Source organism: Mixophyes fleayi, chromosome 6 (assembly GCF_038048845.1).
Source record: "Mixophyes fleayi isolate aMixFle1 chromosome 6, aMixFle1.hap1, whole genome shotgun sequence".
In the NCBI taxonomy this organism is placed as follows: domain Eukaryota; kingdom Metazoa; phylum Chordata; class Amphibia; order Anura; family Limnodynastidae; genus Mixophyes; species Mixophyes fleayi.
Window position 1 is genome coordinate 208,762,239 of NC_134407.1, and position 26,213 is coordinate 208,788,451.

General features: G+C 40.3%; 2 protein-coding genes across 2 annotated transcripts in view; both read left to right on the forward strand.

Annotated features, from left to right (window-relative positions):
* The window catches only part of LOC142095435 (uncharacterized), a 296,495-nt gene that overhangs the window by 100,506 nt on the left and 169,776 nt on the right, over positions 1-26,213 (forward strand). The window lies entirely within an intron of this gene.
* LOC142160609 (NACHT, LRR and PYD domains-containing protein 3-like) overlaps positions 1-26,213 on the forward strand; it is a 107,813-nt gene that overhangs the window by 2,778 nt on the left and 78,822 nt on the right. Inside the window, exons 2-4 of the mRNA XM_075215473.1 lie at positions 10,865-10,953; positions 11,976-12,043; positions 12,888-13,088. Coding sequence (XP_075071574.1) covers positions 10,865-10,953; positions 11,976-12,043; positions 12,888-13,088 — 358 coding nt within the window. The remainder of the gene's footprint in view (positions 1-10,864; positions 10,954-11,975; positions 12,044-12,887; positions 13,089-26,213) is intronic.

Sequence of the window (26,213 nt, forward strand, 5' to 3'; positions counted from 1 at the left end):
TGATTGATAGGGCTCTTGTTATACATCTCTAGGATTTTTTTTTCTTCAAAGTCATCTAATTAAACTAATCTATACATATGATTATAAAATTATTGTATCAATAATTTTTATACTTCGCTGATTTGGCCCCATGTCAGCTATATACAGCTTGATTCGAAAGCTAAGCAGGACTAGGTGGGGCCAACATTTGGATGGGAGACCGCTTCCTCCATCAGATTAATTATTATTGTTATTTGGTGTTTAATTAAAAGAAATCCTTTTTATTTTATACTTTATATGTTTAGGCAAGTTCTTTATGCCTTTTATATATATTTTTGTCCCTGGTTGGGATCATGCAGCTCAAGACTTATTTATTTATTTATATACAAGCGTATACTGGTTTATATAGTGCCATTTACTACTTGGCACGAAGGGTTGTCATCATTTTATATGTTTGCACTATATGTATACTATAATTGATTTTATGTGTAATTGCTCCCTAGACAGTTTTATAGGGTTTGTTTTTTATATATCTATACAGCCCGAATTGTACGCTGATTTAAAACACACTGACGATTGGAATCAAAACTTTTCAATTGGCTGGATGATGTCACATGATACATACGGACCGGCCTTAAATGACTTGTGGATACTCTGGTAACCTCATTCCTCTGATGAAACCATGCTTGTCATAGAGAAACGCGTCAGGATAACTTGATTTGGCTTACTATCTATAGCCATCTAGGACACCTTCCTCCTATACCCCGGGGTATTCAGCTGGATCCAAGTAAGTGGAGCGCGGAATTTATGTTATATTGCCTCCGCTGTACAATCTGCATCGGCTACGCAAAGTGGAGTTCCAACTGGTCTAAGACTCTGTCATTATTGCTGCAGTTGTCTGCATGCTAATTCCAACCCACTCGGCTGCCGCTTGTTTGTGAAAATCAGGAGAGCTTTACATTTCTACATTGAAACCGCATGTGATCCGTCTACAACTAAGGATCTCCACTGTCTATTGGTTGCAGTGAGTATCTGCACACTTCAAAATCATAAGAGAACTATTCGTGCTACCATCCAAGAAGTTATGGATCTTCAGATGATTTCATCAATCAAGTAATATATATGATGTTACATTTGTTCTGAATAATCCCATTCTTTATATGTCTATTTGTTTATATACTTGGATATATTGAATTCCAGCTGTCTTTAACCTCAGGATTATTGAAGTAATACAATTAAGTGCTACTTTAGCAGTATATGGTACCATTAGGTTTTAATTACTGTACTTATGTTGCAGTGTTATTTGCTGTATGCATTAACATATGTAATTCATTTTAAGTGCATTTTATGATATATTAAAAACGGTGGATACAGCGCCCCTTTTCCATTTTTTGATACTTGTATGTTTGACAGTTTGATATCTGTCATAGGGAGCTGCGGTCCATTACCACATGACATTATATATGATTCATAGCGCCTGATTTAATTTTGTATTTATTTGATAATTAAGCTGACTGTTTAAAAACTGTGGCAACTGTAAGGGAGCTTTAAGCAGCATAGCAAAAAGTAGTAGAAATATGGCAACATAATGAAATTGAAAACAAAATGTAGTTGCGACAGCGTTTAGTGTGAGGATAATTTACAAGTCATTGGAAATTGCTTATTATACTGTTAAACAACAGATTGTAGGGGAACGGTCATTATAAAACGTTTTAAATGAAAAATGCATACATATAGTATGCTCCCATATACTGATGGAGGTACATATAGAAAGTTAAAGTGACCCCACAAGTAACATCACTAAAAATGTTTTAGGGTTACTTAATTTAGAGAGTTGGGAATACTAGATACAGATCTATACGGTTATATAAACAGAGGATCCTACAATCCCAGTGATTTACATACTCCCTAAGATACATAAAGACCCTATGAACCCCCCAGGAAGACCTATAATTGCAGGTACTGGATCCATAACTACCAATTTGTCAGAGGCAGTAGATCACTATCTACAATCACTGGTTTAAAACACACCAGCCTATTTACGTGAAACAAAAGATTTTCTAAATAAACTTTCCCTAGTTCAATGGAAACCAAGTTATATTATGGTAACCACAGATGTACGGGCCCTGTATACAGCTATCAGACACGATATGGGTATAAATGCTGTTGGGCATTTTCCTAATATGACCCCGATGACTGAAGCGCTCAAAAACTTCATTATAGAGTCCATTATGTTTGTTCTGAATAATAATTATTTCCGTTTTAAAGAAGATTATATCCAGTGTATTGGGACTGCGATGGGTACCAGGTTCGCCCCTAGTTATGCTAACCTTTTTATGGCCTTGTGGGAGGAGGAGTGGGTCAGGGGAGCCTGTGACTTTGGAACGAGCCTGGTACTCTGGTATCGATATCTTTCATATGGGATGTAACACAACAAGAGTTGAATAAGTTTTGTGATCATCTCAACTCTAATTCGTCTTATGTTGAATTGACATTTGATCCCAGTACGAGTGCGGTCAATTTCTTGGACATTACGGTGTATATCAAAGAAAACACTGTACACACCAAAACATTCAGAAAGCCCACTAACAGGGCTAGTTATATTCATTCTGACAGTTTTCACCATGTAAATTGGCTTTCCAACATTCCTCTAGGGCAGATGAAACGTATAAAGAGAAACTGCACGGAAACTGGAGTATTGAGGGACCAACTTAATGAGTTGAAGGGTAACTTAATTAGGAGAGGTTATAGTCAGGCATTGTTAAACAAAGCAGAAAAAAACATCAATGAGTGTGAAATAAAGGATCTGACACCCAAGTGAATAAAACATCATGAGCAAATATGAATAACTATAAATGGGCCTTCATTTCACAATACAATATGGCACATAGAAAAAAAACAAAAAAAATCGAACATGTATTTCATAGACATTGGGACAGCTTAAAAAAGGACCCAGTCATTGAAGCTAATCTACCTGACAAACCTATGTTTGTATATAGAAAGGCTCCTAATATAAAAGAGACAAAATAGCCAGAAGTGTTACTTTTGAGGTCTCCAAACCCTCTGTTAAAAGTATAGGATTTTATAGATGTGGGATGTGTGTTATGTGCAGAAATACCCCGTCTGAACACATGAAATTGGAGAAATTTACAGTGTCTTAAACTTACCCTATTCACCAATTCCTCACATGTAATGTAATGAATGTTATATTAGTTTGCAGCTACATTCAATAGCATAAATATTTGGGAAGAACCTCTAGATCTTTGAAAATCAGGTTGAGAGAGCATGTTGTTATTAGTCGGAAAGGGCTAGAGACCCACACATTATCTGATCATTTCAAGAAGTTCCAACATTGTAACCCTAAAGAAATAATTCAATTGGGTAATTGAAAACATTGAATCTAATTGGAGATACAGAAATGTTCTACAGAGGTTGGCTAAAGCAGAGATGAGGTGGATCTATCAACTTAAAACTCTAGTACCCAGAGGTCTGAATGCAGACTTTGAATTAAAATGGTTTTTGTGATGGATATTGAGGGGTGATGTGAATGCCCCTTTAATTTCGCCCTTTTTTACATCATTGGCACTGGGAGAGTTTATAATACCTATTTATATATGTGCATCTATATTCTTGTTTTGTATCGGTTTCATTTTTTCATTGTTATTTTCTATCAACGGTTTCATCATGGATATCATTTGAAATGGATTAATATGTTACTGTGTATTTCTCTACGAGTACTGTGCTTACTGCACATGTGCGAGGAAATTTTATCCAAGCCTCGATCTGTATTACAAGGGAGTCATGTGATCTCCACTCAGCCTCGTATGTACAGAAGGAGAGTCATGTGACAACTTATGCCGATTAGAATATACAGGATTGGTTAACATGGACTTTAAAAGGAATACCGGACTTACTGCCTGCTACCTTGATAAAGATTCCTTTGGCGGAATCAAAACACGTTGGTCTGGAGTAGAGATGAGCGCACTCGGATTTTGTGAATCCGAGCCCACCCGAACCTTTCCGATCCGAGTCGGATCCGAGACAGATCCGGGTATTGGCGCCAAATGAAAACATGAAACCGAGGCTCTGAGTCATAATCCCGCTGTCGGATCTCACGATACTCGGATCCTATAAATTCCCCGCTAGTCACCGCCATCTTCACTCAGGCATTGATCAGGGTAGAGGGAGGGTGTGTTAGGTCAGGTGGTCCTCTGTCCTGGTAGATCTCGTGCTGTGCTGTTTAGTTCTGTGCTGTGTTCTGCAGTATCAGTCCAGTGGTGCTGTGTCCTGTGCTCTGTGCTTCTAAGGGCATAGTTATTTACCCATTATTCCCAAGTTTTTAAAAAATAAAAAAAAAAAAAGTTATAAAATCCAGCAGTATAAGTCCAGTGGTACTGTCTGCAATATTACCAAGTTCATACATTCTGCAGTATCTTGTGCTACATATAATGGAGACCAAAAATTTGGAGGATAAAGTAGGGAAAGATCCAGACCCACTTCCACCTAATGCTGAAGCTGCTGCCACTAGTCATGACATAGACGATGAAATGTCATCAACGTCGTCTTCCAAGCCCGATGCCCAATCTCCTAGTACAGGGCATGTAAAATCCAAAAAGCCCAAGTTAAGTAAAAGTAGCAAAAAGAGAAACTTAAAATTATCTGCGGAGAAACGTAAAGTTGCCAATATGCCATTTACGACACGGAGTGGCAAGGAACGGCTTAGGCCCTGGCCCGTGTTCATGACTAATGGTTTAGCTTCACCCACAGATCTTAGACCTCCTCCTCCTCCCCCCCCCTACAAAAAAATTAGAGAGTTATGCTGTCAGCAACAAAACAGCAAACAACTCTGCCTTCTAAAGAGAAATTATCACAAATCCCCAAGGCGAGTCCAAGGGTGTTGGTGGTTGTCAAGTCTGACCTTCCCATCACTGTACAGGAAGAGGTGGTTATTGTAAATGAGGCACCAGGGGGGGAAACAGCTGATGTCCATGGGATGAAAAAGCCCATCGTCATGCCTGGTCAGAAGACCAAAAAATGCACCTCTTCGGTCTGGAGTTATTTTTATCCAAATCCGGACAACCAATGTATGGCCATATGTAGCTTATGTAAAGCTCAAATAAGCAGGGGTAAGGATCTTGGCCACCTAGGGACATCCTCCCTTATACGTCACCTGAATAACCTTCATAGTTCAGTGGTTAGTTCAGGAACTGGGGCTAGGACCATCATCGGTACAGGGACACCTAAATCCCGTGGTCCAGTTGGATACACACCAGCAACACCCTCCTCGTCAACTTCCTCCATGATCTCCATCAGATTCAGTCCTGCAGCCCAAGTCAGCAGCCAGACTGAGTCCTCTTCAATACATGATTCATCCGAGGAATCCTGCAGCGGTATGCCTACTACTGCCACTGCTGCTGTTGCTGCTGTTAGTCGGTCATCTTCCCAGAGGGGAAGTCGTAAGACCGCTAAGTCTTTCACAAAACAATTGACCGTCCAACAGTCTTTTGCAATGACCACAAAATACGATAGTAGTCACCTTATTGCAAAGCGTATAACTGCGGCTGTAACGGCAATGTTGGTGTTAGACGTGCGCCCGGTGTCCGCCATCAGTGGAGGGGGATTTAGAGGGTTGATGGAGGTATTGTGTCCCCGGTACCAAATCCCGTCGAGATTCCACTTCACTAGACAGGCGATACCAAAGATGTACAGAGAAGTACGATCAAGTGTCCTCAGTGCTCTAAAAAATGCGGTTGTACCCACTGTCCACTTAACCACGGACATGTGGACAAGTGGTTCTGGCCAAACGAAGGACTATATGACTGACAGCCCACTGGGTAGATGCATCCCCTTCTGCAGCAACAGCAACAGCTGCCTCAGTAGCAGCATCTACAAAATGGCTGCTCGTGCAAAGGCAGGCAACATTGTGTATTACAGGCTTTAATAAGAGGCACAACGCTGACATTAGAGAAACTGAGGGAAATTATCTCCCAGTGGCTTACCCCACTTAGACTCTCATGGGGATTTGTGGTGTCAGACAATGCCAGTAACATTGTGCGGGCATTAAATATGGGCAATTTCCAGCACGTCCCATGTTTTGCCCACACCATTAATTTGGTGGTGCAGTATTAACTGAAGAGTGACAGGGGTGTGCAGGAGATTCTTGCGGTGGCGCGCAAAATTGCTGGACACTTTCGGCATTCTGCCAGTGCCTACCGCAGACTAGAGGCACATCAAAAAACCATGAACCTGCTATGCCATCACCTCAAACAAGAGGTTGTGACGCGCTGGAACTCCACCCTCTATATGCTGCAGAGGATGGAGGAGCAGCAAAAGGCCATTCAGGCCTACACAGCCACCTACGACATAGGCAAAGGAGTGGGGATGCGCCTGAGTCAAGCGCAGTGGAGACTGATTTCCGTGTTGTGCAAGGTTCTGCAGCCATTTGAACTTGCCACACGAGAAGTCAGTTCCGACACTGCCAGCTTGAGTCAGGTGATTCCCCTAATCAGGCTGTTGCAGAATCAGCTGGAGAAAGTGAGGGAGGAGCTGGTAAGCCATTGCGATTACACCAAGCATGTAGCTCTTGTGGATGTAGCCCTTCGTACGCTTTGCCAGGATCCAAGGGTGGTCACTATTTTAAAGTCAGAGGAATACATTCTGGCCACCGTGCTCGATCCTCGGTTTAAAGCGTATGTTGTGTCTGTTTCCAGCGGACACAAGTCTACAGCGGTGCAAAGACCTGCTGGTCAGGAGATTGTCCTCTGAAGAGGACCGTGACATGCCAACAGCTCCACCCTCATTTTCTTCCACATCTATGGCTGCGAGGAAAAAGCTCAGCTTTCCTAAAAGAGCCGCTGGCAGGGATGCTGATAACATCTGGTCCGGACTGAAGGACCTGGCAACCATTGCAGACATGTCTACTGTCGCTGCATTGGATGCTGTCACAATTGAAAAAATGGTGGAGGATTATTTTGCTGACACCATCCAAATAGACATGTCAGACAGTCCATATTGTTACTGGCAGAAAAAAAAAAAGGCAGTTTGGAAGCCCCTGTACAAACTGGCTCTATTTTACCTGAGTTGTCCCCCCTCCAGTGTGTACTCGGAAAGAGTTTTTAGTGCAGCGGGGAACCTGGTCAGTGAGCTGCGAAGGAGGTTGCTTCCTCACAACGTTGAAAAAATGATGTTTATAAAAATGAATAATCAATTCCTCAATGAAGTACAAGCACTGCCCTCCAGATAGTACAGAGGGACCTGTGGTTGTGGAGTCCAGCGGGGACGAATTGATAATGTGTGAGGAGGAGGAAGTACACACTGTAGGGGGAGAGGAATCAGAGGTTGAGGATGAGGACGACATCTTGCCTCAGTCGAGCCTGTTTAGTTTGTACAGGGAGAGATGAATAGCTTTTTTGGTGTGGGGGCCCAAACAAACCAATCATTTCAGCCACAGTTGTTTGGTAGGCCCTGTCGCTGAAATGATTGGTTTGTTAAAGTGTGCATGTCCTATTTCAACAACATAAGGGTGGGTGGGAGGGCCCAAGGACAATTCCATCTTGCAACTATTTTTTGGGCATTATGTGACCATTCAACAGTCGTTTGCCATGTTCAAAAAGTAAAAGAAAATGCCAACAAATTCAATAAATTAAATCAAAAGTTAAATGCCCTATCATTATTTAAAACAAGAGGTTTTGACGTGCTAGAATTAGTGTAGTGTTAAGATGTTATAAACACTACACTTGGAACTTGGAGGTATTGTGGCCCCGGTATCAAATTGGGTACCGGGGCCACCCCACTACGCAGTCCAGATACTTGTTTGGTGGAATTCTGAGCAGTTGAGGGTTTTATTATTATATTGTGGGGACCACTCTATACCACACTACCACTCTATTTAATACTTTAATTCTATTAGTAGTTACCATAAAGAGGAACAAATTAAACAAATTTTACCAAAAGTATAATATGACTTACAAACACTACACTTGAAAGATGGAGCCTTTAAATGAAAAAGTCACTCTTCATTGCACGACTATGTGCAACAGGGACAGTTTTTTGGTTTACAAAGTCAACCAATAACACTTCGACCCTGTCTGTCTTTAACATACTTGATGGGATCTCAATGATGAATGCTCTGTACCATGGTTGGAGGAGGTATTGTGGCCCCGGTACCACATTGGGTACCGGGGCCACTCCACTACGCAGTCCAGATAGAGGCGTATCAGATATTAAACATTGACTGTTGCTGCAAACTTTTTAAATAATATTGTGGGGAACACTACACTACGCAGTCCATAAACTTTTTGGGTGGAATTCAGACCCGTGGAGGGTTTTTTAATTATATTGTGGTGACCACTCCTCTATGCAGTCCAGGTACATTATTCGGTGCGATTCAGACCAGTTGATGGTTTTCTTATTATATTGTGGGGACCAGTCCTACGCAATCCAGATACATTTATTGGTGCGAATCATACAAGTTCAGGGTTTTTAAATTATATTGTGGGGACCACTCCACTACGCAGTCCAGAAAGATACCTCGTTGCAACGTTTTGGACTAATAACTATATTGTGAGGTGTTCAGAATACACTGTAAATTAGTGGAAATTATTGTTATTGAATGTTATTGAGGTTAATAATAGCGTAGGAGTTAAAATAAGCCCAAAAACTTGATTTTTGAACTTTTTATGCTTTTTTCAAAAATAATCCGAATCCAAAACCTTAAATCCGAACCAAAACCTTTCGGCAGGTGTTTTGCGAAACAAATCCGAACCCAAAACATCGCGAAAATCCGAATCCAAAACACAACACGAGACACCAAAAGTCGCCGGTGCACATCCCTAGTCTGGAGCGGCAGTTCACTCGCTAATCGCGGAGATCTGTGTTTATCCTCTGGTGGTAGGATTGTGGACTTATATAATTCTTCCATTGTTTTATATATGATTTTATCAAGAATCATTGTGATACACGTATAGGAGTATTCAGCTCCTTTTTTTACATTTGTTTATGGCACCATCAGCATCTATCTTAATAAATGGCATTATACTATGTTTGTTCCATCTCTCATTCATGTGAGGTTGCTGGATTTCCATGGAAGCGTCATGATTTTATGATATAATCTGTTGTGCCTGATTCTAAGGGGAATCCTGTAAATATAATCCCTTAGGGGAGTCCCTTCAGGTGGTGGATTGAATTTGAGAAGAATCCTATTATATTCACTGGGGAAAGGGCTCCCTTTTTAATAGTATATGCTTATGTACTACTGTACTACTCTATGCATAGTCTCCATATTATTTTTTTCTAGAAAATCCATCATTGATATTCTAGCGCTCTAAGGTATTTTATTTTGCGTTTTGTATTTTGGCTATTTGTGGATATCCCTTTATATCTTGGGGCTATACATTAGCGCTCATTTCTGGATTTACAACTCTCTCTGTTTATGTAGTAAAATATAACAAAAAAATATGGGAATTGATAGAATAATCAATGGTAAAATACATACTAGTAGAAACATCTGGTACAGGGGAAAGGTCATAATAAGGTTAGGACAAATTGGGTTAAGCACTACATGGTCAAAGCAAGGGAAGTATAATCATTATTCTACTTTTAGCTTAAATTATGGTAGTTTTGGGTACTACCAGAGAGTGGACTGTTAAAGTTGTATTTATAATATAATTTATTGTGAGCAACCTGATTTGCAATATTATTATATATTATCGTTATTATAAACATTTGAGGAATTGCTGGTAAAATACTGGTAAAAGGCTAGGAGCTAAATCTTGTGCATATATCTCTTCTAAGAAAGTAGATCCGTGAAGTGAATGCTGATTCATTGTAAACCTCTGTGATGACATCATTTTGTAAACACACCCACCATTGTAAAAGTTTTTAAAGTAGCCTGTAGTCCATGCATGGGGCTCTCTCTGCCACAAAATCATGGGCCTGCAGGTTGTATGGGAACTGAACTCTTTAGTAACTTTGTAACTTAATATCTAAAATGAAGTAAATCTTTTTATTGCAAAATCTACAATTGGACTGGACAATATTGATTTATTTTGAATATGAATTCAACAAGAGTTATATAAATGTATTTATGATCTGTATGTTTGATTGCTTTTTTTGGAAAAAAATTATAATAATTTTTAAAGAGACTCTGGCATTTTGAATGGTATGTGTTGTTCATTCTCAGGGGATATCTATGCTCTCCTTTTTTCTGTTTAAATAGTTTATTACCTAAATAGGGTTATTGCACCTTTAACATTGTTGCTAGTGGCAGAGGGGTTCACCATCCTGTCCACCCCTGGTGCCAAAGTATAGACTTTGAAAGAAATCTCCCATCTAAAAATACTTTCAGGGACCCTGCCTCAGGGTCTGACTCTCCCCCTGGCCGAATTTGGCTCCAGGGAGAAGGCAGCAGTCCCCAGCCCAGGCACGGAACTACCAGCGGTGTGGCCGGTGCACAGCATTGGGGCCAATGGGGTAAATGGGGCCCAGGGGTGGAGTAGCCACTTCCTGGTGGCTGGCTCCTCCCAGGAACCAGCCAACTTAGTACATGTTATCTTACCTCTCACTCCCAGCGGTGCACACTAAGTGGGACGGGACTCCATTACTGCTTGAGGCTGCCCCAGAGTACAAGGCAATAAAATATCCTGCAACTAATTTTCAATAAAAATGATTATCCAGAAAACACCTGTAATGTGTAAGAGAAATAGGATTACTGGAAATCATACCATTCAGAATTATTAATGCTGAAAATAGAAACAAGCCCACAGCTCTAGGAATGGAGGTGGCACTCAGCCATGGGGCAGATAGGTGCAACCGACCCCAGACCCAGCTCCTCTCACTCACTTTTTTTGTCCAAACTAAGGACATTATCTGACTGCATGAGTCCTAGGTAATTGTCAGAGTCTCTCTAAAAATCAGTTTCCAGTTTAGGACAAAGACAAGAGGAAACATTGCTGGTATTCCAGAGATTAAGCCCAGGTAAATATTGTTATGTAACACTAATATATCTGTATATGTCTGTGCCTTGTTTTTCTTTCCTTGTTTTTTTTCTTAATAATCTGACCAGAAGCAAATAATTATTTGTAACCTTATACTGAGTATTGTGTATAATGCATCATTCATAGCAAGCTAGTAGCTGTATTTTAGGATCTATACAGACATTAAATCTGCAGGCAGTCAGGATCTGATGCTGAGGTTTCAAATACATTTTGGGATTATTGATACCCGTGAATTTTCTCTAACATTCTATTGTCAAAATATTTAATGTATATTTACTGTCAGATATTTCATGCTTGTAAATCATACTTTCAAACAAAAATGAAATATCTGTTCAATTCACTTGTTTTTTTATAAATTGTTGTTATTATATTTATGCATAGTAGAGGTTATGATTTTTAAAACCAAAAGTTCAAAAATATTGATCATTTCTTTTGAGATTTTAAGGACTTCCTATTGTAAATCACTTCAGGGTCGGCATATTTAGAAAGATGGCAGTTATGATGAAATATACATTCTATGAACCTAACGAATGGTGACTTCTGTTCCACCTCTGTCTTCCATACCCATTTTCATATTCCATACTGTTCTGTAACCACTGTAAGAACAGAGGTTTTACCCCATCTTTGTGGAATTGGCTTCCCCAGGGAAGCTGTAATTCTTTCAGAGACAGTTTTAGATAAAACATACAAAAAGTTACAGTAATATTTAACAATGCCAAGACAATACCTAGTAGTAGTTAGGCAACTGTGTGCTTAAAACCACCTTGCGTGTATAAAGCATTTCTCTAGCAGGGCCTTAGTTGAAATTAAAAAGCAGCATGGCCCTTGGTCACATTGACATAAGCAGTTTACAACATTATCCACGCTTGAAAAGGGCCACACATTTTTTATAATTTTTCATTTGTTAGATTTGCTTTGTATTTAAAGCGTACATTTTTTTTTTATATCAAAATTATAATTGTAACGTGCTATTTGACCCCATAATGTTTGTCTATTCCACAGATGGGCAGACTATAAAGGACGACTGAAATCGAAGCTAGTTCGACTACACAGACATGCACAAGGGACTGGTGGGGGTCCTCCCCTGGATATTGCGTTAATAATCATCATCATTTATTTATATAGCGCCACTAATTCTGCAGTGCTGCACAGAGAACTCATTCACATCAGTCCCTGGCCTATTGGTGCTTACAGTCTAAATTCCCTAATATAGACACACACATAGACATATACATACAGACAGGTAGAAACTAGGGTCAATTTTTTATAGCAGCCAATTAACCTACCAGTATGTTTTTGGAGTGTGGGAGGAAACCGGAGCACCCGGAGGGAACCCACGCAAACACGGGGAGAACATACAAACTCCACACAGATAAAGCCATGGTCGGAAATCAAACTCATGACCCCAGTACTGCGAAGCACAAGTGCTAACCACTAGGCCACTATGCTGCCCCAGAGGAGCGTGCAAGGGCAGCAATTGCTCTTGTGGAGATCGTTGGGGTAGGCGACAGACACTGGCTATAGCCCACCCTGAACAGGAGAGGCCACTCCACTAGGTACATGATGAGTTTGCTTAGTTAATGTCTGTAAAAGGTTTTTATCTGTCTGAGCAAATGTGTCAACTCTCAGGATGTGTCTGAAGGAAAACTTTAATTGCACAATGTCTTTGCCTATCACATTGTAGGAAATGAAATGTACACACAATTGTCTCAATATGTAGGGCTTATCCAAAAATGTGACACCATACGTGGCAATGTCTGTTTTTGTGGACTGTCAAGGCCTGCTAGCACATTCAATGTAAGCTGACACTTTACCAATGCTACATCACGCGTTGTAAGATGTTTTTGCAAATTTAATATCGTACCTTACTCTTTGATTCTAATAACTTAGGTTTTTTGTATTATCTCTTTACAGAATCTGAGCAGCAGCCTGCTGCACACGTGCAGGAGGAAGTTGCCCGTGATGTGGAGGAGGCTCAGCTGAATCCAGCTGAACATGTAAGGCTGCGGAAACTCTCACACGCATCCCAAAGAATTCAAAACGCCACTGAAGCACAGATTGTTCACCTGTCACAATTAGCGAGCACTGTCCAACACACGGATCAAGAAATCACCAGTCTCAATAGCACACTCTCCACTTGCATGAACACCCTCAACACTAAAAATTGGATACTTTAAACACCACAATGACAACCATCGCAACACTCCTGAGTGATCTCGTGCATGCCCACTCCCAACGCACCTCCGGCACATTCCCTTCACCCAGTTCTGAATATTTTTACAACAGCCCCCATAACCAGTTTTCTGTTTGCTCCTCCCTCCCTGTTTCCGATTCCTCCCTCCTTGACCCAAACCTATACCGTCTTTTTTGTTTTGCATTTGCCCTTGGCTTTGGCCCCCTGTCGTGCCCCCTTCCCAACCCCCTGCCCATGACCCTGCACCTTCACATCGTCGGACACAATCCGTTTCCCTTGCACGTTTGGCTGGTTCCTCTGACTCCTCTACATCACGGGTCACCAGAGGTCAGAGTTGGACCCAGTCAAGTTCCATCCCATACAAGAAGCCCAAAAAAAAAAATGACCTAGGTTTTGTTTTTTTTGATAAACAATATGATTTCATATATGGTACAAAATATGTGTTTCATGCTGTGATTAAAAATGGTTATACTAATGAAAGTATGTGTTTTTTTTGCTATTGCATATTCTATTATAGTTGTTATCAAGTATAAGCAAAGTATTCTCAGAACACAGGGCCTGAATCACTAAGGTTCTTAAATGAAGAAGTATCTTATTTCAGTGTCCTGTCCAAAATCAAGGGCCTGATTCATTAAGGATCTTAAATGAAGAGGATCCTTATTTCAATCTCCTGGACAAAACCATGTTACAATGCAAGGGGTGGAAATTAGTTTTCTGTTTTGCACATAAGTTAAATACTGACTGTTTTTTCATGTAAAAAACAAATACTTGTTAGCTTATTTGTACACTGAAATTTAAAGTTGATATTTGTGTGCTACATGAAAAAACAGTCAGTATTTAACTTATGTGCAAAACAGAAAACTAGTTTGCACCGCTTGCATTGTAACACGGTTTTGTCCCGGAGACTGAAATAAGGATCCTCTTCATTTAAGATCCTTAATGAATCAGGCCCCATGTTACAATGCAAGGGCAACAAGAGTGTTTGCTGACGCTCCCTTTTTAAATACGGACTGTTTTGGCACGCAGCAGACCAATTTCCACGTAAATCTTTTGTGTAAAAATAAGCCATATATTTTTTGCGTGAAACATTACCTATCAGTCAAATGTTAAAATAGGTAGCAATTTCACCACAAATTTGCATAGTAACAAGGATTTGGACAGTACACTAAAAGAAGAAGTGTCTCAAGTTAAGTTCAACAATGTCTCTGGGTCCCTTATGTCTATGTTGAATAATCCCTGGACACCAAATAACTATTTAGTCGTGTCGTAGCTGACAAAGCATCCATGCCAGAACTAAATGTCTCTATAGCCCACACAATGATTAAGATTTAATTTAACCCTGGCTTGGATTTGCAGAGTAGAATTTACATTTTGCCCACACACGTACATCTCACATCCAGATGTTAACTTAATAACATTTAAACTAACGTCATGTGGATGTAGTTAACACGAAACTAATACTGGGTAATGTCTGCCCAAAACTGAGATATTTGACCACAGTAGCAGTGGCCCAGAATCATTACGGATTTTAACTGGAAAAAAAACTTTAGTTTCTTAGACCAAACTTTGATACAACGCAAGGGGTGCAAATTAGCAATCTGTTTTGCTCAAAAGTAAAATACTGTCTCTTTTTTCATGTAGCGCACAAATACTTGATAGCTTATTTGTAACTGAAATGTAAAGTTGATCTAGGACATGTCCTACCCCAAATATAAATCTGCCATCACATTTTAAATTTACCTCCCCCTCCAATGCAACATGGTTTTGCCTTACTTACTTAGGCTTAAGGTTTGGTCAAGGAGACTGAAACAAGAAGTTTCTTAAGTTAAGCTTCTTAATTTATTTGGTACAGTGTTTCTTTCTTTGTGTGAGTAAATGGTTGCAAACCAAGCATGCAACTACTACAGTGACCCTTTCTAGGTCGCCAAAATCATCCAGTAAAGGAAATATTGCATTTTCAAACTGTAACCTGACACAAAGGAGTCACAAACCACAGGTGCTAATGGCACCAAATGACTCCTAACAATTTTTGACATGACGCCACAGGCCAATTAATGTTACCTACTATTCTGTACCATTATGATTCTGCCCAATTTAAATATATCTAATAAGGCATTTGCCTTTAAGAATAGCGCTAATGCACAGTGTGTGGTACACCGGTCGCCCTTTAGCATAACACTTGGTTAAATGTTACTTCATGTCCTTATTGCACTATGCACATATAGTTAGACAATATAAGGGTGTATGTAGTGTTGTGTGAGCCGTTTGCTGTGTGTCTGGCTAATGAACGAAGGAAAATAAAAACATGGCAGTTTGGATATGGTTTCCTCTGGCAAAGAAGCACACCCTGTAATCCAAGTAAGTAGACAACACATTATCTACATCACCTAGTGATGGATGTCCAAAAGGTCGTTTGTCACCCAAATTGCTCTATCCAGTAGTGATTTTTCTAAACTCTCTGGTCTAATCTTGGTGTTCAGAAGAGCTCCAAATTTAAACACCACACTGATCCACAACCATATTTCTCCAGCAAAAACGTGACAATCTCACATAGATACCATGAATAAAAGGTGCAGGCTTTTAATCACTGTAATGTATTTGCTTTAAAAGCCTCGGCTACTGAGTATAAAACAATGAATAGTTATTAAAAAAGGTACAAATGTGTGAAATACCTTAAAAATCTATAACTACAGATGAGAACTACGCTCGACATAAGTGACAAATAAAAAAAAAAAGCGTTTCGCATGGAACAGACAACAGGATGCAAGACTAAAAACAATGGCTGAAAGATACAAGCAGTACTGGACAAAAGGATATTACCTTTTATGTACTTATTGTTGCAAATAAATACTTGCTGAGCTAAAGAGATTTCCTTATATGCACTTGTTGTTAACCAGTTTATGCTCGAGGTTAAGTATAAATAAAGGAACAGACTGGGAAGTCCCTCAGAGCTGATTCTGAAACTACAACTACCTGTGTTTCATTTCATCCTCTTCAGTCGACTGTATTACTACCATAGGAAATCAGGTTATCAGAGATCGATAAGAGGCACCAAGCCTCGCTACCCCCACACTACACATAGGCACAAAACCAATACATAACATTAAATAAAATGGCACTAACAAAACATTCAAAATCCAACAATTCTTGACCTATAACAGCACCAATGTCATTTATCTACCTGAATGCCCATGCAATCTACAATCCGTACGCAGCGCGATCAGAACAATAATAAAAAGGATCGGTGAACACGTTTGCAACATAAAAAAGGCTAACTGTTGCACAGTGCTTCAGAAAAATTTCAACAAGTACATCAAGGAAACCCTACAGGTCTTAAATTTCAAGCCACAAAACAAAATGGACAAAAATTGTAGGGGTGGCAATTTTATGAGAAAAATCAACAGATAAGAGGTCAGTTGACTATACAACCTCAAGATTCTTGCACCAAGAGACCTTAACATTGACTTTGATATAAAGTCAGCCCTGGGGAGGTAAGGAATCATCCATGAAATCTACATTCGCACCAGATTTTCAATGTATCATAGTAAAGGTAGGGAATAGAGCAAACATTGATTCAACTTAAATTCTATTTCAAATACAGTAAGAATATCCCACAGCTATATCCTAACTCCACAGCCTTAGGGTAAACAAAAATCTAACATTTCTGCCGATCCCACCAAAGAACACATAATTGTGGTGGGAATCAAAACAATCTACTACACGCTCACATATGACCATCTAAGAATTTGGACAAAGCACCCAACTCTACTCCTGTCAAATGATGTTAATTCATGTGTGATTTAAGAATATTTAGCATAAGGTCGACTTCTCATTTTTCCTTTTCTATTTTACATGTAAAATCCACTTAATACGTTAATTATGTGTCATCACCAGATTGTGGCTATACCAATATGTTAGAAATGTCAGAATTGTAAAAGGATAGATTGCATAATGGCATGCAAATTCTAGTTATCACACAATTATTTCTTTTCTGGTTCATCATTTCTTATGTGCTTGACCGTGATTGCATCAGTATTATCAACATATCAAAATGTCTAAATTGTTAAGCATCACAAAGGATGGATTTTCATAATGGCAGACAATTCAGGCATAACATCAGAACTAGAGATGAGCGGGCTCGGATATCTGAAATCCGAGCCCACCCGAACGTTGCCGATCCGAGCCGGATCCGAGACAGATCCGGGTATTCCCGCCAATTGCAAAACTGAAACCGAGGCTCTCAGTCATAGTCCCGCTGTCGGATCTCGCGATACTCGTATTCTATAAATTCCCCACTAGCCGCCGCCATCTTCACTCGGGCATTGATCAGGGTAGAGGGAGGTTGTGTTAGGTGGTTCTCTGTCCTGCTATATCTCGTGCTGTGCTCTGCTCAGTCCAGTGGTGCTGTGTCTTGTGCTGTGTCCTGTGCTCTGTCCTTCTAAGGGCATTGTTATTTCCAAGTTATAAAAAATAAAGAAAAAAATAATTATAAAATAAAGAAATTAAAAAAAATATCCAAAAACAATCCTGCAGTATAAGTCCATTGGTACTGCAATATTACAAAGTTCAGTGATTCTGCAGTATAAGTCCAGTGGTACTACAATATTACAAAGTTCACTGATTCTGCAGTATAAGTCCATTGGTACTGCTATATTACAAAGTTCACTGATTCAGCAGTACAAGTCCAGTGGTACTCTCCTGTGCCGCATATAATTTTTAAAGGCTTTGCCGAGTGTGTGTGGCTTAGGGGTACGCTCTCGTGTGCTACATATAATGGAAAACAAAAATTTGGAGGATAAAGTAGGGAAAGATCAAGACCCACTTCCTCCTAATGCTGAAGCTGCTGCCACTAGTCATGACATAGATGATGAAATGCCATCAACGTCGTCTGGCAAGCGCGATGCCCAATCTCCTAGTACAGGGCATGTAAAATCCAAAAAGCCCAAGTTCTCAAAAAGTAGCAAAGAGAGAAACTTAAAATCACCTGAGGAGAAACGTAAAGTTGGCAATATGCCATTTACGACACGTAGTGGCAAGGAACGGCTTAGGCCCTGGCCTGTGTTCATGACTAGTGGTCCAGCTTCACCCAAGGATCCAAGCCCTCCTCCTCTCCCCCCCTACAAAAAATTTGAGAGTTATGCTGTCAGCAACAACAACAAAACAGCCAAGAACTCTGCCTTCTAAACAGATGACATCACAAATCCCCAAGGCGAGTCCAAGGGTGTTGGTGGTTGTGAAGCCTGACCTTCCCATCACTGTACGGGAAGAAGTGACTCCATCCAGCATTTGCAGCACACCCTCTGCATATGTTGGAAGGATCACCCACAGTGTAGATCCAGATTTGGATAAAACAATGTTGTACACCGGGAGGAGACTATTGATGTAGCTGGCGCTGTGGAGGAACTTGATGAGGATGATGATGTGGTTATTGTAAATGAGGCACCAGGGGGGGGAAACAGCTGATGTCCATGGGATGAAAAAGCCCATCGTCATGCCTGGTCAGAAGACCAAAAAATGCACCTCTTCGGTCGGGAGTTATTTTTATCCAAATCCGGACAACCAATGTATGGCCATATGTAGCTTATGTAAAGCTCAAATAAGCAGGGGTAAGGATCTTGCCCACCTAGGGACACCCTCCCTTATAAGTCACCTGAATAACCTTCATAGTTCAGTGGTTAGTTCAGGAACTGGGCCTAGGACCGTCATCAGTACAGGGACACCTAAATCCCTTGGTCCTGTTGGATACACACCACCAACACCCTCCTCGTCAACTTACTCCACGATCTCCATCAGATTTAGTACTGCAGGCCATGTCACCAGCCAGACTGAGTCCTCTTCTATACGGGATTCATCCGAAGAATCCTGCAGCGGTACGCCTACTACTGCTGCTGTTAGTCGGTCATCTTCCCAGAGGGGAAGTCGTAAGACCGCTAAGTCTTTCACAAAACAATTGACCGTCCAACAGTCGTTTGCCATGACCACAAAATACGATAGTAGTCACCCTATTGCAAAGCGTATAACTGCGGCTGTAATTGCTATAGTCAAAGGAGTGGGGATGCGCCTGAGTCAAGCACAGTGGAGACGGATTTCCGTGTTGTGCAAGGTTCTCCAGCCGTTTGAACTTGCCACACGAGAAGTCCGTTCCGATACTGCCAGCTTGAGTCAGGTGATTCCCCTGATCAGGCTGTTGCAGAAGCAGCTGGAGAAAGTGAGGGAGGAGCTGGTAAACCATTGCGATTCCACCAAGCATGTAGCTCTTGTGGATGAAGCCCTTCATACTCTTTGCCAGGATCCGAGGGTGGTCACTATTTTAAAGTCAGAGGAATACATTCTGGCCACCGTTCTCGATCCTCGGTTTAAAGTGTATGTTTTGTCTCTGTTACCGGCGGACACAAGTCTACAGCGGTGCAAAGACCTGCTGGTCAGGAGATTGTCCTCTGAAGAGGACCGTGACATGCCAACAGCTCCACCCTCATTTTCTTCCACATCTGTGGCTGCAAGGAAAAAGCTCAGTTTTCCTAAAAGACCCGCTTGCGGGATGCTGATAACATCTGGTCCGGACTGAAGGACCTGCCAACCATTGCAGACATGTCTACTGTTGCTGCATTGGATGCTGTCACAATAGAAAAAATGGTGGAGGATTATTTTGCTGACACCATCCAAATAGACATGTCAGACAGTCCATATTGTTACTGGCAGAAAAAAAAAAGGCAGTTTGGAAGCCCCTGTACAAACTGGCTCTATTTTACCTGAGTTGTCCCCCCTCCAGTATGTACTCGGAAAGAGTTTTTAGTGCAGCGGGGAACCTGGTCAGTGAGCGGCGAAGGAGGTTGCTTCCTCAGAACGTTAAAAAAAATGATGTTCATAAAAATGAATCATCAATTCCTCAATGAAGTACAGCACTGCCCTCCAGATAGTACAGAGGGACCTGTGGTTGTGGAGTCCAGCGGGGACGAATTGATAATGTGTGAGGAGGAGGAAGTACACACTGTAGGGGGAGAGGAATCAGAGGTTGAGGAGGAGGACGACATCTTGCCTCAGTAGAGCCTGTTTAGTTTGTACAGGGAGAGATGAATAGCTTTTTTGGTGTGGGGGCCCAAACAAACCAATCATTTCAGCCACAGTTGTTTGGTTGGCCCTGTCGCTGAAATGATTGGTTTGTTAAAGTGTGCATGTCCTATTTCAAACAACATAAGGGTGGGTGGGAGATCCCAAGGACAATTCCATCTTGCAACTCTTTTTTTGCCATTATGTGACCATTCAACAGTCGTTTGCCATGAGCACAAAGTAAAACAAAATTAAAACAAATTCAACAAATTAAACCAAAAAACTAAAATGCCCTGTCATAATCAAAAACAAGAGGTATTGATGTGCTAGAACTACTCTAGTGTTTATAAGTTATAAACACTACACTTGAAAGCTTGAGCCTTTAAATGAAAAAGTCACTCTTCATTGCACGAATATTTTCAACAGGGACAGTTTTTTTGTTAACAAAGTCAACAAATAACACTTTGACCCTGTCTGTCTTTCACATACTTGATGGGATCTCAATGATGAATGCTCTGTACCATGGTCGTCTAAAACAAGAGTTATTGACGTGCTATAACTACTGTAGTTTTTATAAATTATAAACACCACACTTGAAAGTTGGAGGAGGTATTGTGGCCCTGGTACCAAATTGGGTACCGGGGCCACTCCACTATGCAGTCCAGATAGAGGCGTATCAGATATTAAACAACATTGACTGTTGCTGCCAAATCCTAAATTAATGAAAATGACCTGTCATCGTCAAAAACAAGAGGTATTGACACGCTCGAACTACACCCTGTATATGCTGCAGAGGATGTAGGAGCAGGCAGCTGTACCAAATTGTGTACCGGGACCACTGCACTATGCAGTCCAGAAAGCTACCTCGGTGAAACGTTTTGGACTAAAAACAATATTGTGAGGTGTTCAGAATAGACTGGGAATTAGTGGAAATGATTGTTATTGAATGTTATTGAGGTTAATAATAGCGTAGGAGTGAAAATAAACCAAAAAACTTGATTTTAACACTTATGTTTTTTTCAAAATAAATCCGAATCCAAAACCTTAAATCCGAACCAAAACCTTTCGTCAGGTGTTTTGCGAAACAAATCCGAACCCAAAACACGAGACACCAAAAGTGGCCGGTGCACATCCCTAATCAGAACTGTTAACAGCTGTATCTGCCTGACTGCAGGATATCAGCCGGCACATACCATTAACTGTTCCCTATAACAAAGTAATATACACTGGCACAAAAGTATAACAAAAAGATAATTGGGGCATTGACTCAAATGACTGACAGTATATGTCCTGCATAGTCAATTAAACTAATACACAGGTGGAAGTGATCACAACTAACCTAGTGTCTATAAGAAGCATCAAACCCCTATATCACTTATTCTTTGATAAAGTCTGGTTAACGGACAAAACGCGTTGGAAAACTTTTCCTGCACATAGATAAGAAACTGAAACCTGCTAGACCACAGCATCATTCAAACATATCTATTACTATCTACCACAATGTAAGTGTAACTTTGAAAAAGAAATAAAACGTGTATCCAAAACAGGATTCAGTACGTACCTCAAACTTTCATTTGAGAAGGTGATCTGTACATGCGTTACATGGCAAACAAGTGCATATTGGCCCCCAATTTACTACCCACCGCAAAATATAAAAAAAAGATAGATTTCAATCCTATTTATAAACTTCAGCAGGAACAGCAGTCACAAAATACTGCTGTTCCTGTGCAGTAAAATCACTTACTTTTAAATTGGCGCAGGCGCACTAGGATTTGAAGGAGGCTGCAGTCATCGCAATATTCATTATACTGAAGAGGAAGTGAAAAGGTATCAGGCCTGCATTAGAGAGCCCTGTCCCTGTGTAATGTACAGTGGGAGGGTGAGAGGGCTGCTTGTAGGATGTGATCTGCAGCATTTCTATTCATTGTTGATCCCCACAATAAGTTTCATTTTACAGACTTATAAATGGTTAAAAAAAAAAAAAAGAAATATTTTTACGTTATATTAAAGTAATATGATATAACTGCATTTTTAACAATTTAAATATATATCATAATACCTATATAAAACCATATAGTTAACAGTACATCTTCATAACTGCTATTATACATATAACAATTAAAACCATCTAGTTACTAATGTATGTTCACAACTTCTATCATACCTGTATGAATAAAAGCCATATAGTTATTAGTAAAGAAATGTATTTTATTTTCAGTGGATATTACCTCTATTTTATAAGGTTATATAAATGTATTTATGATCTGTATGTTGGATTGCTGTTTTTGGAAAGGTGATTCCCCTGATCAGGCTGTTGCAGAAGCAGCTGGAGAAAGTGAGGGAGGAGCTGGTAAACCATTGCGATTCCACCAAGCATGTAGCTCTTGTGGATGAAGCCCTTCATACTCTTTGCCAGGATCCGAGGGTGGTCACTATTTTAAAGTCAGAGGAATACATTCTGGCCACCGTTCTCGATCCTCGGTTTAAAGTGTATGTTTTGTCTCTGTTACCGGCGGACACAAGTCTACAGCGGTGCAAAGACCTGCTGGTCAGGAGATTGTCCTCTGAAGAGGACCGTGACATGCCAACAGCTCCACCCTCATTTTCTTCCACATCTGTGGCTGCAAGGAAAAAGCTCAGTTTTCCTAAAAGACCCGCTTGCGGGATGCTGATAACATCTGGTCCGGACTGAAGGACCTGCCAACCATTGCAGACATGTCTACTGTTGCTGCATTGGATGCTGTCACAATAGAAAAAATGGTGGAGGATTATTTTGCTGACACCATCCAAATAGACATGTCAGACAGTCCATATTGTTACTGGCAGAAAAAAAAAAGGCAGATTGGAAGCCCCTGTACAAACTGGCTCTATTTTACCTGAGTTGTCCCCCCTCCAGTATGTACTCGGAAAGAGTTTTTAGTGCAGCGGGGAACCTGGTCAGTGAGCGGCGAAGGAGGTTGCTTCCTCAGAACGTTAAAAAAAATGATGTTCATAAAAATGAATCATCAATTCCTCAATGAAGTACAGCACTGCCCTCCAGATAGTACAGAGGGACCTGTGGTTGTGGAGTCCAGCGGGGACGAATTGATAATGTGTGAGGAGGAGGAAGTACACACTGTAGGGGGAGAGGAATCAGAGGTTGAGGAGGAGGACGACATCTTGCCTCAGTAGAGCCTGTTTAGTTTGTACAGGGAGAGATGAATAGCTTTTTTGGTGTGGGGGCCCAAACAAACCAATCATTTCAGCCACAGTTGTTTGGTTGGCCCTGTCGCTGAAATGATTGGTTTGTTAAAGTGTGCATGTCCTATTTCAAACAACATAAGGGTGGGTGGGAGATCCCAAGGACAATTCCATCTTGCAACTCTTTTTTTGCCATTATGTGACCATTCAACAGTCGTTTGCCATGAGCACAAAGTAAAACAAAATTAAAACAAATTCAACAAATTAAACCAAAAAACTAAAATGCCCTGTCATAATCAAAAACAAGAGGTATTGATGTGCTAGAACTACTCTAGTGTTTATAAGTTATAAACACTACACTTGAAAGCTTGAGCCTTTAAATGAAAAAGTCACTCTTCATTGCACGAATATTTTCAACAGGGACAGTTTTTTTGTTAACAAAGTCAACAAATAACACTTTGACCCTGTCTGTCTTTCACATACTTGATGGGATCTCAATGATGAATGCTCTGTACCATGGTCGTCTAAAACAAGAGTTATTGACGTGCTATAACTACTGTAGTTTTTATAAATTATAAACACCACACTTGAAAGTTGGAGGAGGTATTGTGGCCCTGGTACCAAATTGGGTACCGGGGCCACTCCACTATGCAGTCCAGATAGAGGCGTATCAGATATTAAACAACATTGACTGTTGCTGCCAAATCCTAAATTAATGAAAATGACCTGTCATCGTCAAAAACAAGAGGTATTGACACGCTCGAACTACACCCTGTATATGCTGCAGAGGATGTAGGAGCAGGCAGCTGTACCAAATTGTGTACCGGGACCACTGCACTATGCAGTCCAGAAAGCTACCTCGGTGAAACGTTTTGGACTAAAAACAATATTGTGAGGTGTTCAGAATAGACTGGGAATTAGTGGAAATGATTGTTATTGAATGTTATTGAGGTTAATAATAGCGTAGGAGTGAAAATAAACCAAAAAACTTGATTTTAACACTTATGTTTTTTTCAAAATAAATCCGAATCCAAAACCTTAAATCCGAACCAAAACCTTTCGTCAGGTGTTTTGCGAAACAAATCCGAACCCAAAACACGAGACACCAAAAGTGGCCGGTGCACATCCCTAATCAGAACTGTTAACAGCTGTATCTGCCTGACTGCAGGATATCAGCCGGCACATACCATTAACTGTTCCCTATAACAAAGTAATATACACTGGCACAAAAGTATAACAAAAAGATAATTGGGGCATTGACTCAAATGACTGACAGTATATGTCCTGCATAGTCAATTAAACTAATACACAGGTGGAAGTGATCACAACTAACCTAGTGTCTATAAGAAGCATCAAACCCCTATATCACTTATTCTTTGATAAAGTCTGGTTAACGGACAAAACGCGTTGGAAAACTTTTCCTGCACATAGATAAGAAACTGAAACCTGCTAGACCACAGCATCATTCAAACATATCTATTACTATCTACCACAATGTAAGTGTAACTTTGAAAAAGAAATAAAACGTGTATCCAAAACAGGATTCAGTACGTACCTCAAACTTTCATTTGAGAAGGTGATCTGTACATGCGTTACATGGCAAACAAGTGCATATTGGCCCCCAATTTACTACCCACCGCAAAATATAAAAAAAAGATAGATTTCAATCCTATTTATAAACTTCAGCAGGAACAGCAGTCACAAAATACTGCTGTTCCTGTGCAGTAAAATCACTTACTTTTAAATTGGCGCAGGCGCACTAGGATTTGAAGGAGGCTGCAGTCATCGCAATATTCATTATACTGAAGAGGAAGTGAAAAGGTATCAGGCCTGCATTAGAGAGCCCTGTCCCTGTGTAATGTACAGTGGGAGGGTGAGAGGGCTGCTTGTAGGATGTGATCTGCAGCATTTCTATTCATTGTTGATCCCCACAATAAGTTTCATTTTACAGACTTATAAATGGTTAAAAAAAAAAAAGAAATATTTTTACGTTATATTAAAGTAATATGATATAACTGCATTTTTAACAATTTAAATATATATCATAATACCTATATAAAACCATATAGTTAACAGTACATCTTCATAACTGCTATTATACATATAACAATTAAAACCATCTAGTTACTAATGTATGTTCACAACTTCTATCATACCTGTATGAATAAAAGCCATATAGTTATTAGTAAAGAAATGTATTTTATTTTCAGTGGATATTACCTCTATTTTATAAGGTTATATAAATGTATTTATGATCTGTATGTTGGATTGCTGTTTTTGGAAAAAAATTATAGTGTAATTTTTAAAGACTGTGGCATTTTGAATGGTGTGTGTAGTTCATTCTCAGGGGATATCTATGCTCTGCTTTTTTCTGTTTAAATAGTTTATTACCTTAATAAGATTATTGCATGTGAATCAGCCTGGAGAGTTTTAAATACCTTTAACATTGTTGCTAGTGGCAGGGCTCACAGAGAGGGGGCTCCCCCTCCTGGTGCCAGAGAGTCAAAAAAGTATAGATTTTAAATATAGATCTCCCAGCTAAAAATACTTCCAGGGATCCTGCCCTGGGCCGTATTTGGCTCAAGGGAGAAGGCAGCAGTCCCCAGCCCAGGCACGGAACTACCAGCAGTGTGGCTGATGCACAGCATTAGGGCCAATGGGGAAAATGGGGCCCAGGGGCGGATTGGCCACTTCCTGGTGGCTGTCTCCTCCCAGGAACCAGCCACCTTAGTACATGTGTCAGCTTACCTCTCGCTCCCAGCGGTGTACACTAAGTTGGACAGGACTCCATTACTGCCTGAGGCTGCCACAGATTACAT